The sequence below is a fragment of the Dipodomys merriami genome, unplaced genomic scaffold, assembly GCF_024711535.1.
Source record: "Dipodomys merriami isolate MVZ:Mamm:240054 unplaced genomic scaffold, mDipMer1.0.p SCAF_40, whole genome shotgun sequence".
NCBI lineage: Eukaryota > Metazoa > Chordata > Mammalia > Rodentia > Heteromyidae > Dipodomys > Dipodomys merriami.
Genome location: NW_027205604.1, coordinates 10579622 through 10592810, shown reverse-complemented (window position 1 = coordinate 10592810; position 13189 = coordinate 10579622). Strand labels below are relative to the sequence as shown.

At 38.2% G+C, this 13189-nt stretch overlaps 1 protein-coding gene across 1 annotated transcript in view; it reads right to left on the bottom strand.

The window, feature by feature from the left end:
• The window catches only part of Zbbx (zinc finger B-box domain containing), an 82003-nt gene extending 70080 nt beyond the window's left edge, over positions 1-11923 (bottom strand). Inside the window, exons 1-3 of the mRNA XM_069991947.1 lie at positions 11871-11923; positions 3756-3872; positions 2304-2417 (exon numbers count right to left, since the gene is read on the bottom strand). Coding sequence (XP_069848048.1) covers positions 2304-2417; positions 3756-3823 — 182 coding nt within the window. The 5' untranslated portion in view covers positions 3824-3872; positions 11871-11923. The remainder of the gene's footprint in view (positions 1-2303; positions 2418-3755; positions 3873-11870) is intronic.
• Between the last annotated feature and the right edge of the window lie 1266 nt (positions 11924-13189).

The window sequence follows — 13189 nt, the reverse complement described above, 5'->3', positions numbered from 1 at the left end:
AAGAGCTCAGGGACAGCTACAAGGCCTAGAGTTCAAGACCCATGACATAATTAAAGAAACAACAACAGCAAACTAAGCATCCACAATGCAAAGAGAAGACAGAATACAACTCCCCTACTGCTCCTGAAATAGTCAGCAGATCTATTCAGTGACAAATTTCTTGTAAGAGTTAAAAGCTGTTCCCACATTAAAAAGCAACAGTGGGCCAAAGGAGCCAATGTTTATTTTCACTGTTTGCAAAGTACTTTTAGCTGAGCTTCACGGAATCCTTCTGAAAAGAGCAGCAGAAAGAGTCCAATTTTCATTTAAAAAGTAATGAGACAACTTGGCCAGTGTCACATAGTTAATAAATAATAAATCTTAAATCAGAACACTGGGCTTCTAGCTTCCTGCCCACTGAGTGGCAGGTTCTCATTTTGACTATGACATTGGCCATCTGTGTGACCTTAGTAAAGAAAGCAACTATTCTAAAAACTCAGCCAAACTTTAGAAAGTGTTTTGGGGGGACAAAAGAAGTATGAGACATTAAGGAAAATTCATCTGGAGAGGTGATTCTGAATCACAGAGGAACGTTGTGATTTATTGTAAAGTCCAACAACAAATTTTATCTTTCTGGATGACAGATAACATGAGACCCCTTGAAGCAAACAATGTCCTATTGATAAAGAGAGAATATGTGTGTCATGCAATCTTTTGAAAGAATTGGACTCTAAAAGTACAATAAACATATTAAGATTGTCATTAATTGTCCAGAAGGTACGCTTCAGGTCAAAATGGATTACAATTGGTGATCCTCATTTTGAAAACAAAACAAAATTACATTTAACATGCAAAGGGTTTAGTGATATTCACCATCATTCACTTGAAGCATGGTCTCTTTAAAGCCTATTTAGAAGACAACTTTTCAAAGTCTATTACAATATAAGGTGTACACACAGCTTAACTGAGGAAGGCGTTTATCCCATGGATGTCCTTCCATGTAAGCAAAAATTCATGTTCAGCTGGGTGCTGGTGGCTCACACCTGTAATCCTAGTTGTTCGAGAGGTTGAGATGGTGGGATTTCAGTTCAAAGCTAGCCTAGGCAAGAAAATCCATGAGACTCATTTCCAATTAACCACCAAAAATGCAGAAGTGAAGGTGTGGCTCAAGATATGAATATATAAAGTAAGATGAGTGTATTAAGCACTATAGCAAGATATAAATTATATTTCTCAAAACTTAGAGACTATCTCATGTGTAGAACACAAAAGAAATCAGTTTCAAACACTTAACAACACACTGGCATAGGAACACATAGGAGACTTGTGCAAATATGAGCCATCTGTGGGGCAAAGAATTTTAACTACTATAGTTGGTGTCAGAAAAAAATGGGGTGAGGGGGCTGGGAAGGTGGCTCAGTGGTAGAGCGCATGCCTTGCATGCCAGAGGCCCTGGGTTCTATTCCTCAGCACCACATAAGCAAAAAGAAAAAAGCCGGAAGTGGCGCTGTGGCTCAAGTGGTAGAGCGCTAACCTTGAGCTGAAGAGCTGAGAGACAGCGCCCAGGCCCAGAGTTCAGGTCCCATGACCAGACCCCCCCCCCAAAAAAAAAAAGAAAGAAAAAATGGGGTGAGAAGAAAAGGGGTGGTTTCCATCACTCTACCACCATCAGTTCTGGTGGATCTCAAACCACTTTGTAAATCATTTTTGTAGGAAAAACTCTCAGTTAACTCATTTAGCTCTCAGTTAAATTGGAAGCTATATATATATAAGTGTGGTTTTTGGGGGTTCTCAGTAACAAAATATCAACTCACTATTATTTGTTAAAAATATTTCAAATCTACTCATAGATTATACTGCTTCTACTCTTTGCAATAAATAAAGCTGCCTTTACATAAAGTGCTGTTGATAGCAATAGTCTGAGAGTTAGGGAAATTTGCATTGTTGTCTGAAATATTCTGAACCACAAATCATAAAATTTGATGTTAAAAGGCCCAGGGAAGTTCAGAAGAAGTGAAAGCCATGGAAGTTTTACGAAACAGTGGTTCTTAAGTAAAAGGTACAGAAAAAAGTGGGGAGCGAGGGGAGAAGGGAAATCCAATATTCCCATTTATTGGGAGAAATTATGCTATCCCTGCACTTAATATTTTGCTACAGTAATCATAGCACTTAAATCAGTTCTGTACATAATTCAGCTGAATTAGCGCTGTTAATTAGCACAGTTACTACTAGCACAGTTAAATTAGCATCTTAAGAAAGATTAAGTTTATTCCTCTCATTTTAATTTGCTTCTCTTGAAAAATGGCTCTTAAAAGGTCACTCACTGTGTTTCTTCCCTTTCTTTGCTCCTTGTGGATTGAAATTCTTTGAATTTCTTTTTCATCTCTTCGTTCTCCAATTCTAACTGTATTTTCTCCATTCGTAGTTCTTGAGCATTTCTGAGGACAGGAGGTTTAAACATAGGATGTTTGTTTAGAGTAAGCAGACAAAACCCAAGGCAAAACTAATTTTATATTATCTTTTGCCATTCCAGTTAATTAAAAATTATTACTAATTATTAAGTAATAGCCACTTCTATGTGTTTCTACAAATTTGGCTTAGAAAGTTAGCAGGTGCTTTCATTAAGTATTCTCCTTAAGCATTGTATGCCTTCAAATCTCATAAAGTACTTTTACATGTTCAATTGCTGATGGCTGACAACCAAAATTCACTTTAGATAGGTGGCCAGAGCTTTTGATACTTATCTATGACAAGCAAATATAACATTTTCTTTTCTGATTTGCATACACTTGATTTTCATATATCCAAGTAAGCCAGAAGCAGGGTATTTAAAGCAAATAATTTATTCAATAGCCACCCAAATTTTCGACAACTCTGGGGGGGTGCTCCCTGCCCTCCCAGGCTCCGCATTACTGCCCTCACTCCTTGCTCCATTGTTGCTGGAATAGTACTTCAAGTCCTTTGCCAGCCATTCGGCGTCAAAGCCTGGGGCTGCTACTATCTAAGGTCCCAGGGCAGGGTCCTTAACGTGGGTATCGATTAATAATCAGTACCTGAATGTGAATACAGACACAAAGAGCTAAAATCTACATACATAACTTCCACATCGAAAATAGTCTATTTCTCCATTCAGATAAAGGATGGGTGAATAAAGTGAATAAAGGTATGTATGTGAAAATGGAGCCAGGTAAATTGAGGAGATGGGTGGGGTTGGGAGAGATTGGAGATGAGGGATGTGAGATAAGTAAGTGAATTTCCCTGTCTAGAAGGGCTCAGAACCTTGGTCTTCAGAACTAGTCCTTCTGAAGAGCTAGGATTATGGTTGAAAAAAAAAAAGAGAATTAATGAGACCTTAATCTAACAAACAAGCTAGGTTGTGGGTTCAATCCTTAATCTCAGCTACACGGAAGGCCTATTTAAGACAATCCCTGTCTCAGCACTGGCAAAAACAAATGCTAGAGCCTACCTGGAAAATAATTAACAACAGAAAGGGCTGTAGGCATGGATCAGATCGTAATGATCCTTTCCTATCAGGTATGACACTGCTAATTTAAATCTCACTAGCAACAAAATAAGTAAGTGAATAAATACCCTTGCTGTTAAAAACATAACATTATGGAGAAAATAAAGGCACAAATTTACCAAATTTGAGTTTTATGCTAAACAGACCTGTGCAAAAAGAATAGTTTACAATATGTGGAAGGTTCATCAATTATTTCTACCTAGGAAATAAGAAAATATTCATGCACACATTTTCTGTATGTGTGTGTACTTACTTATATTTTAGCTTTACAGAATTTCCAGGTTTGCCCCATGGGATAACTACAAAATCTTTGGTGTTCATGATTCTCGTCTTAATATTGACTTATGATTATTCTAGTTTGTGAAAACTTCTGAAAAATGACAAAGACAAAAGAATTACTTTGGGCGTAAAGCAATGTAAGTTACAAGTTCAAAACCCCACATATTTAAAATAAATATCTCTAAGAAAAAGCTAAAAAGTTAAATAGCAAAAAAACACCATATAAATCATATTATAAGTTAAATAAATACAACATCAGATGGAACTGAAATTTCACTAAAATGTTTTGAAACAAATTACTAGAGAAATAAAGTAAAGAATACATTGAGTATGACTATCTAAAGCATTGATTACAGTTTTTTTTCTATGGTCATAGATATAAAAATGTATTATTATTGCCTGGAAGCATTTTGATAAAAACAGATTACTTACTTAACCATATTCCCTTAAAATTACATCATTTGTTGACTGCATAACCATCTCGGGTCATAGTCATACATTCTTTGATGCTTCCACAATATAAAATTGCCTGTTAGTGTGATTCTCAAAATGTATTCCCATTACTGCACCATGCATGTAGGTATATCAGCTATTCATTCCCACCCAAACTTAATTTAAAAGGTTCCATACATTGCAAAATGAAAATAACTTTCGGGACACAATCCAAACCCAAACACCTTTCTTTACACATATGGCAATGTAAAATGAGAATTAAAAGTATGTAATAATTACCCAAAGGCATTTTTATATCCTCGCTTATCAAAGAAAATTTTAATGATACTTTTTGGTTCAGATCAGAAATTAACATACTTGAGAAAGAAATTTTCAACAAGAAATGAAGTCAAAGGGATCTTGTCTTTAATTCTGAGTTAACCAGAAAATTAAATTATTCAGTATAGCCAGGATTCTGAGTATCCCAATTATTCATGGTTCTATAACAATTTACCCTGTAATACTGAATTACTAAATCATAGGCATTACTAAATTTTCATATGAAAAAAATCCACATTCCAAAAGCTCCTACAGAAATATAACAGTAGCCATAGTTTTAAATGTCCAAACCATAATGCTGTCAATTTATAGGTTGTTTCCTATTTGCCTATAACCCCAATAAATATTTACTAATCTCTGATATAAGCGAGGCATTCGGCTAAAGTCTTAGTATAGACAAGGTCTAAGGAGATTTGCTTTCTGAGTTCAAATGAATTTGAGTAAAACAGGGCACAGAAGACCTGCATATAAAAGCCATAAAACAAGGTAGAATTATAAGGGCTATAAAATTTATAGATGTAATAATATAGGAAGCAGGAGAATGGAGAAAATTCAAGCTGGCCAGCATTTATGAGAAACTTTGAAGGAGAAAGAGAGCTTGTGGCTGAAGATAAAGGTTGGATAAATATTTAAATCTGTGAGGGGAAAAAAGTAAAGGCAGCTGTTACATCGATACTATTGATTAATTTAACTTAGTTGATGCACACGGTATGCAGGGGAAAAGTGACCATGGGTACAGACAGAGGATGAGGCTCAAGAATGGTAGCTACTTTCTTTGGTGCTGTGAATTCAACCACAGTTTCTGTGCATGCCAGCTGAGAGCTCTATCACTGATCTACATGCCAGCCCCAAGTGTGGAAGTATATTTCACATGCCAAGTTCAGTCATGAGAAATTTATTCTGTACCTACCAAGAATCAGTGGAAGATTTTAAGCAAAGCAAAACAAGATATGTCTGGAGAATTTGCTGAAAGACTTGAAGACAACTCAAGGATTGGAGTAACCGTATGGAAATTTCACACAACCAAATGAGTTCTTCCACATTTCTCTCTTGGGATGCTATCTCATGAATTTAATAATAATGTAGATAATATAAGAATATATAATATATAATGTTATATGTAATAGTAAATGACACATAAAAGATAATGTATGTACATACAGCATTATTTCAGCCAGGAAACAAAGAATACATTTTGTCACTTGTGAGAACATCAATCCAACAGGAAGACATTATGTTAAGTGAAATTTGTCAGGCATAGAATGGCAAATAACATGAGTTCTCAATCATTGGTGGAAGCTTAAGATAAATCTCATAGAATAAGAGAGTGGAATTGTGGTCACTAAAGATTAAGAAGGAGAAAAGGGAAAGATAAGAAAAAAAATTGAAGGGGGGGTGGGGTGGGAGATGGGAAGGGATGGGAAGGGGAAACAAAGGAGGAGGCAACAATGCCTGATAAAAAATGTGCTCATTACCTTGCCCATGTAATTGTAACCCCTCTGTACGGTATTTTCACAATAAAAAAAAATAAAAAGAAATAAAAAGAAAAAAGAAATTGTAGCTAGTAGACCCCAGAGAGAAGCAATTAGTCCTCCTATTCTTTAGCACAGTAAGGTGTTGATAGAAGGTATTTTATGTTTAAATAACTAGAAGAGTTTAAGGGCTTCCAACACATAGAAATAATAAATGCCTAAAGAGGCAGTAAGTACCTGGATTTCACCATTATATACAGTATGTGTGTCTCAAACTATCATTCTCTCTCCCCTAATCAGTTACCTGAATTTGATCATTACATATTGTATATATGTATTAGACTCTCATGCTCTGTTGCATAAACATGTACATTACGCACCAATGTTAAAAGGCTGAAAGTATTAGGCCTTCTGATGGTGTCTTCCAAATGTTGAAGAGATCTATCATATTTCTTGGATTTGTCTTGGATAGTTGTATGTTCTTTCTCTAAATATCTAGGCTGTCTTCAACCCGAGATTCCATCTTCTGCATGGTCTAACCTACTGTCAAGACTTTCTACTTTGTTTTTTATTTCTCTTCCTTCTAATTGGTAGGCTTTGATGGCTTTGAAATCTTTGTTGGAACTCTGTTTTAGATCTTGTATGAACTTCTTTGCTTCCTTAATTTGGTGTTCAGTGTTTATTCTCAAATCACTTAGCTGACTGGTTATGTTTTCCTTGGACTCCCATTCCTTCTGTAGGGTTCCATACAGCATTCCCTTTGTGGACAACGGACAAGGGTCTCATATCTAAAATATACCTAGAACTCAAAAAATTAAATCCCCCAACAACAAATCTTCAAAGAAACAACTGCCCAATAAATAAGTGGGCTAAAGACTTAAAGAGAAACTTCTCTGAAGAGGAAAGAAGGATGGCCAATAGACACATGAAGAAATGCTCATCCTCTCTAGCCATAAAAGAAATGCAAATCAAAACAACATTGAGATACCACCTCACCCCAGTTAGAATGGCTATAATCAAGAACTCTAATATCAACAGATGCTGGAGAGGATGTGGACAGAAGGGAACCCTACTGCATTGTTGGTGGGAGTGTAAACTTGTTCAACCACTTTGGAAAGTAGTATGGAGGTTCCTCAAAAGACTCCACATAGAGCTCCCCTATGACCCAGCAATCCCACTTTTGGACATTTACCCAAATGATCACAAACAAAACCATACTAAAGCTACCAGCACAACTACTTTTATTGCAGCATTATTTACCATAGCTAATATATGGAACCAACCCAGATGCCCCTAAGTAGGTGAATGGATCAAGAAAATGTCATATATATACACAATGGATTTCTATGCCTCCATCAGAAAGAATGACATCACCCCATTTGTTAGGAAAAGGAAAGACTTGGAAAAAATTATATTAAGTGAAGTAAGCCAGGCCCAAAGAAACATAGGTCCCATGGTTACCCTCATTTGCAATAACTAGTATATGTCTAAGACAAGCAGAAAAGGTCAGATAAGTTGATGTTAGGTGAAATGAACCCGAGGATAAGTATTCAAATGTTTTTTTTTTCTTTCATGCAATTGTTTCTAACATATTTATAAGATGATTTCTTTGTTGCTTTGTATGTCCCTCCCCCATGGTATAAAGGGATGGGAAGGGGAAACAAAGGAGGAGGCAACAATACTTGATAAGAAATGTACTCATTATCTTGCCCATGTAATTGTAAACCCTCTGTATGGTATTTTCACAATAAAGAAAAAAAAGGCTGAAAGGATAAGAAAAATAAAACAAATGATTGTAGACCAGGAGCAACTAATTCAGTCTCTCATATCTATATCTCAGTTGTTGGAAGGAACTAACTCTGAAAATCAAATCTAACCCTGAAAGAGATTTGGACTTCCTTGAAGCAAATCTTGAAAGAATTTATTTGCTGAGTATGGTTTCAAAACACAATCACAAGAAAGAATAAGTTTGCATTTTAAACAACATTTTAAACAATTTTCCACAATAATTGAAGATATTTCCATCTCCAATCTGGCATGGAAACCCCGGGAAAATAAGAGGTAAAGTTGCTTGGAGGAGCTCAGCCCAGGAAAACCTCATAGCAGGAATCGTACTATTCAGGGCAGTCTCAGTAAAGGAGGCATTTAAGGAAGGTCTCAGACACTGCTACTAAGTCTTGTCTCTGAATGAGTGTCAAGTTAGAGCTTAAGACACCCCAGGAAAGGAAGCTTGAGGTGGTGTTTGCAGTAGGGGAAAGGAGGACAGCATTGTCAAATGGAACTCCCTTCTACTCCCCCATCTTCAAGAGTCATCTTTGTAGGAAGTCCTTTGGTCTATTTTTCAGCAAACAGAAACTACAAAAGCTATCTCTAAAAATCACCTGCAACATCTGGCTCAGAAATGTGGCGGGTGGCAGTTTTTGTCTCTTTCTGATCAGGAATGCCTTCCCCATGCCTCCTCCAGCATGCTGGACCCCAAACTACTCTTGTTTCTGTCTTCCTGAAAATCCATTAGGTTATGTGATTGACGTTGGTCATACAACACAAAAACAAATTGGCTAAGTTAACCTCTCCGGTTAGTCAAAATAATCTAAAATCCTCCTAATTTCCTTTACACACCGAGATGTACAATACAATCACATTTGAATCCATTCAAGTCAAGCTGAGGCACCATGACAGATTTTGAGTACACGGAAGATATAAGAGAAGTCTGTAGATCTCATTAGATTTAGATGATTCTGATTTATAACTCTGCTAGTAATGTGATTTAACCAATAAATGGTCTTATTCAGAGGGCATTTCACTTCACTGAATGCAATTAGGAAGGCCTCTTCTCAATTAAATGCCTTATCAAGTCACACACGTAAGACAATTTTTTTGTATGAATAAAAAAAAATAGGAAGACTATAATTGTGAGTCATGCTGCCCTGACTGCTCCTGTTAGTAGAGCCAAGAGCGAATTAGTCACCTTTTCTGGGGGACAGCAATGCTGCAACAATGTCATCAGTGTAAATAGGCAAGACAGAACTTTAGTTACCTGATGAAGCTGGGGATTCACGTCACTCTCATTAGACAAACCTCAGCGTTACTGCGACCTTAGTTTACTTCATTTTCTTTTCCCATTAAATACCAAAAGATTAGTAATGCTTTGGAAAACTTCCCATCTTTCTGATATACTCAACTGCATTGTTTCACTGTCTTCAAACCCCATTTCTGCCCCCTTCGAGTTGTCCAGTAGTACCCCAAATTGTCCATGTGGTTGATGATGTCATTTGGGGAAAAGCTCAGTCATCAAGGCATGCTGCCACAGAAGGGGAGTGGAGTGGGGGAATGAAGGATGACCTGCATATGGGGGAGAGGGAAGGTGGGGGGACATCTGGTCCCCTAGAAGCTAACATGAGACCATTTGTATAAGGAGAAGTTTGAAAATCCACCATTTTCATTAACGAATCAGAAGCTGGTTGATTCTTCCATGAACTCAGATCACCTTGGCTCCTCCCCCAACAAAAATTTTTTAATTACCATAACTTTATTTAAATTTTTAACATATACATATATTTATTTTTTAAGGGTCTACCTAGTAATCTTCGGGTACATTCACACAAGAGTAGGCCATTAGGTGTCATCAATAGCAAGATACCAGAAAGAAATGTGAAATAAAAAAACAAGAATTTCATTAAAATCATTTGCTTCAAACTATCAAAGGAATGCTGCTTTATCTGATAGTAAGCTTTTCCTAAGTGAATCCATTAGGAAAAGTATTACTTATGTATTCCTTTTCCCTTTTCTGAGTGAATACATCATATTTCAAAAGTCTAGGCAGCACACTGAGCAGTATGCTCCCCTCAGCTTTGAACAACCTGCTTGATTGTGGGCCAGCCCCACCTAGCATAGGCCCTAAAGAGAGCCTGCTCAGACACACTCCAGGTTTCATTCACCCTTTCAGGTGAGAGGAAATACATATCTTATGTTCATCAAGTTTAAGGGCAAAAGGCCTTTAAATAAGAGTAAGCTTGAACTTTGAGATCAAAAAGATCCTCTTAATTCACAGGACCTGAAATGGAAGTTTTCAGATCTCTGACCTATAAAGTGGTGGACTCTCCGGAGGCCTCTAGAAAGTTCAAGGTTCAGGGAAAGTGAAAGCCTTGGAAATGACCCAGCCCACAGCATGAAGGCCCTGCTTTATCTAAATCTCGGCTCTCATCTCTGAGGACCAAACACACAGGTCAAGAACATACAACTATTAATGCCACATCAACAAGACTAGATATGATTGCACACAACAATGGAAGTATTATGTTTCTTCAAAATCACACCTTTACATTTTTATCAATGTTTCGCATATTACCCTGGATGCTTTCCCAGGATATTTTAGGCATGCAAATATTTAAGTCCATAGCTTATGGTAGAAACCAAAATTCCTATTTTACTCCTGGTTGGATTCATTCCTCTTAGGACTGAAAATCTAAACACTTGAAGTTTATCCACTTAAAATCATTAAGTCATATCATAGAGGAGACTTGAAGTGACCTTCCCTCTTTCTTACTCTTTAACTACATTAAAAGGAAATTTAGAGAAACTGATATTAATTTCCAAATTTTACAGCAATGTCTCTAGATATCACTGAAAGCCCTTGGGTATCAAATTGATGTTTCTAAGTTTGTCTCTAAATTGTTCCATGTATCCACAGGGAAAATCATACCCAGTGGTCCTGCTTGAAACTGCAGAGCTTTTTTCTAAGCATCCCAACCTCCTTGAGTCTCTTGCTTTATTTTTCCCATTGTTTCATTTTCTATTCAATGCCCTGTTGGAAAGGCACCCTCTCATGAAGATCTCCTCAATCAAAAATGAGCTCCTCTCCAAGGGTACCATGTGTATAAAGCTCCTTTGCTACAGACCTGATGTCCTGTGTCATTATTTATTTGCATAATTCTATATACAAGTGCTGTTTTCCAAATGGAAATCTGTCCTACCTTTGATCTTTGAATCCTCAGCAACTGCTACAATCACCACACTGTATAATAATGATAAAAAATGCTAACTTTTTCCTATTGCTATCAATTTGTTGTACCATCTTCCCTGCAAAAAAATTAAACACACGTTTCCTAAAGCAAATCTGCATTTATTTTGTTTTCAAGTCTCCTATCAGACTAATTTATAGTCAACTAATAATCCATTAAATCTGTCCTGGAGCTAATATCAAGTTAAATACTGATTAACTAGGTGAATCAGATCAGGTAAAATGCCCCATCCCTCTGAACTTAAACTGCAGAGAAGGAAACAGGAAAAGGATACAGCAGAAAATAATATAATCACAAGAACTGTTCATGTGCTGAAAAATGCACACAAAGTAGTTACTTTCAGATAACTCATAATACCACTCATTTATAATGCTGCAAGGTCTCAGGGCTGGCTTCTACATAGCTTGTAAAATTCATTATTATAGCCAAGTGGAGAAGTTGTTAGATTCCCGTAAGTGTATGTGCATGTATGTATATATATGTATATCATTTGTATAGATTCAATCCTGTGAACCTTCAATTCCACCTTCAATTCCTTCTGAGACTTGCTAACTTTATATTTTAAAGGTCAAGCTAGATGAGCCAGATCTCTCTCTCTGGGAGCCTCAGTTCCTATCTCCATTAGCATCATGGACTGAGAAGCTGTTTGCAAAACCCCTTGACCCGGCCTCTCCTGGCCAAAGCAGAACCTGCGGGCCACACCCCACCCCACGCTGCAGGCACCCTCCTTCCCCACGGCCCGCCGCGCCCGCAAGGCCCAGCCCTTGCCCCACGGCCGGATCCCACCCTCCTCCACCCACCTCCACCCGCAGTCAGCCGGCTCACCTAGAGACCCTCTGCCATCCAGGGCAGCCCTCAGCTTCCGCCTTGGTCTCCTTGGTTACCGCGTCACCTCGTTGTCCTTGGCAACCAGAACGCGTGGTCCTGCCGCAGTCTACCGGCAGAGGGAGCCAGAGAGTCCCCGGGAAAGGGCCAGGATGGGAAGGAAATGATAAAATTGTACACATAAATAAAAAGACATAAAAAGCAATGAAGGGTCCTAGTTCAGATTACATAGTCAGGAATGTATTGGAATGTACTGAAAGAGAAAGACTCCAAGCCAACATGGCAAGGAACTTTTTACCAAAAAAAAAGAGAACAATATACAATCTCCAGTGTTGTTCCAATAAAGAGAAATAGTATCTGTAAAGTCCGGCTTTGACTTTAAGAAAGGATATCTAATGCATTTATTGGCACCACAGGAAACACAAATAAATCAACTCGTAAAAAAATAGTGTATAAAATGTCTTCTTCGAAATATTAGATGAACGTTATCAGCAGGGTACCAGTGGCTCATGCTTGTAATCCTAGCTCTTCAGGAGGCTGAGACTGAGGATCGTTGTTCAAAGCCAACCCGGGCAGAAAAGTCCGTGGAAGTCTAATCTCCAAGATACTAATCAGAAAATGCTGGAAGTGTTGCTGTGGCTGCAGAGGTAGAGTGCTAGCCCTGAGCACTAAGAGGCTCAGGGACAGCACCTAGGCCCAGAGTTCAAGCCCCAGGACCAGCCCAAAAAAAAAAGTTTAGGAAAAGCAGGAGCCAAAGTGTAAGCCCATGTCAAGTCACAGCAAACTAGGAAGTGCAACGTGTGGTTAGGGACTAAATGCAGTGACACCTGTAAACACAGTGGTCCTGCTAAGGGGTCCATGTCCTCTCCAGGGAGACAGGGCACATCCAGATGACCGCCAGCAATTCCGCACATGAGTTACCTTCATCTGTGTCGGGGGTCCAGAACTCAGGAGGGATTTACAACAGCTTGCTTCACTGTGCCACTGTGAAGACAGAATTCAAACACAGGATTTCGGAGCTGAGTATTTCAATTGAAAGAGATGTAAATCACCCACCACGTACAGATTGAGAGGAGAGCCTCAGGAACTAAAAAGAGAGATTGAGAGTTGTGCTTCAAAAGACCCATTGCTTCTCACCACAGTGTCTTGTGTCTTTAATCCTGGCTACTTTGGAGGCAGAGATCAGGAGAATCATGGTTCATGGACAATCCACGCCAAAGATTCACAAGATCTCCAGCTCTAGCAATAAAAGCTGAGCGTGGTAGCACAGACCTGTCAGCTAAACTAAGACCAAAGCAGAGACAGGAGGAACACAATTC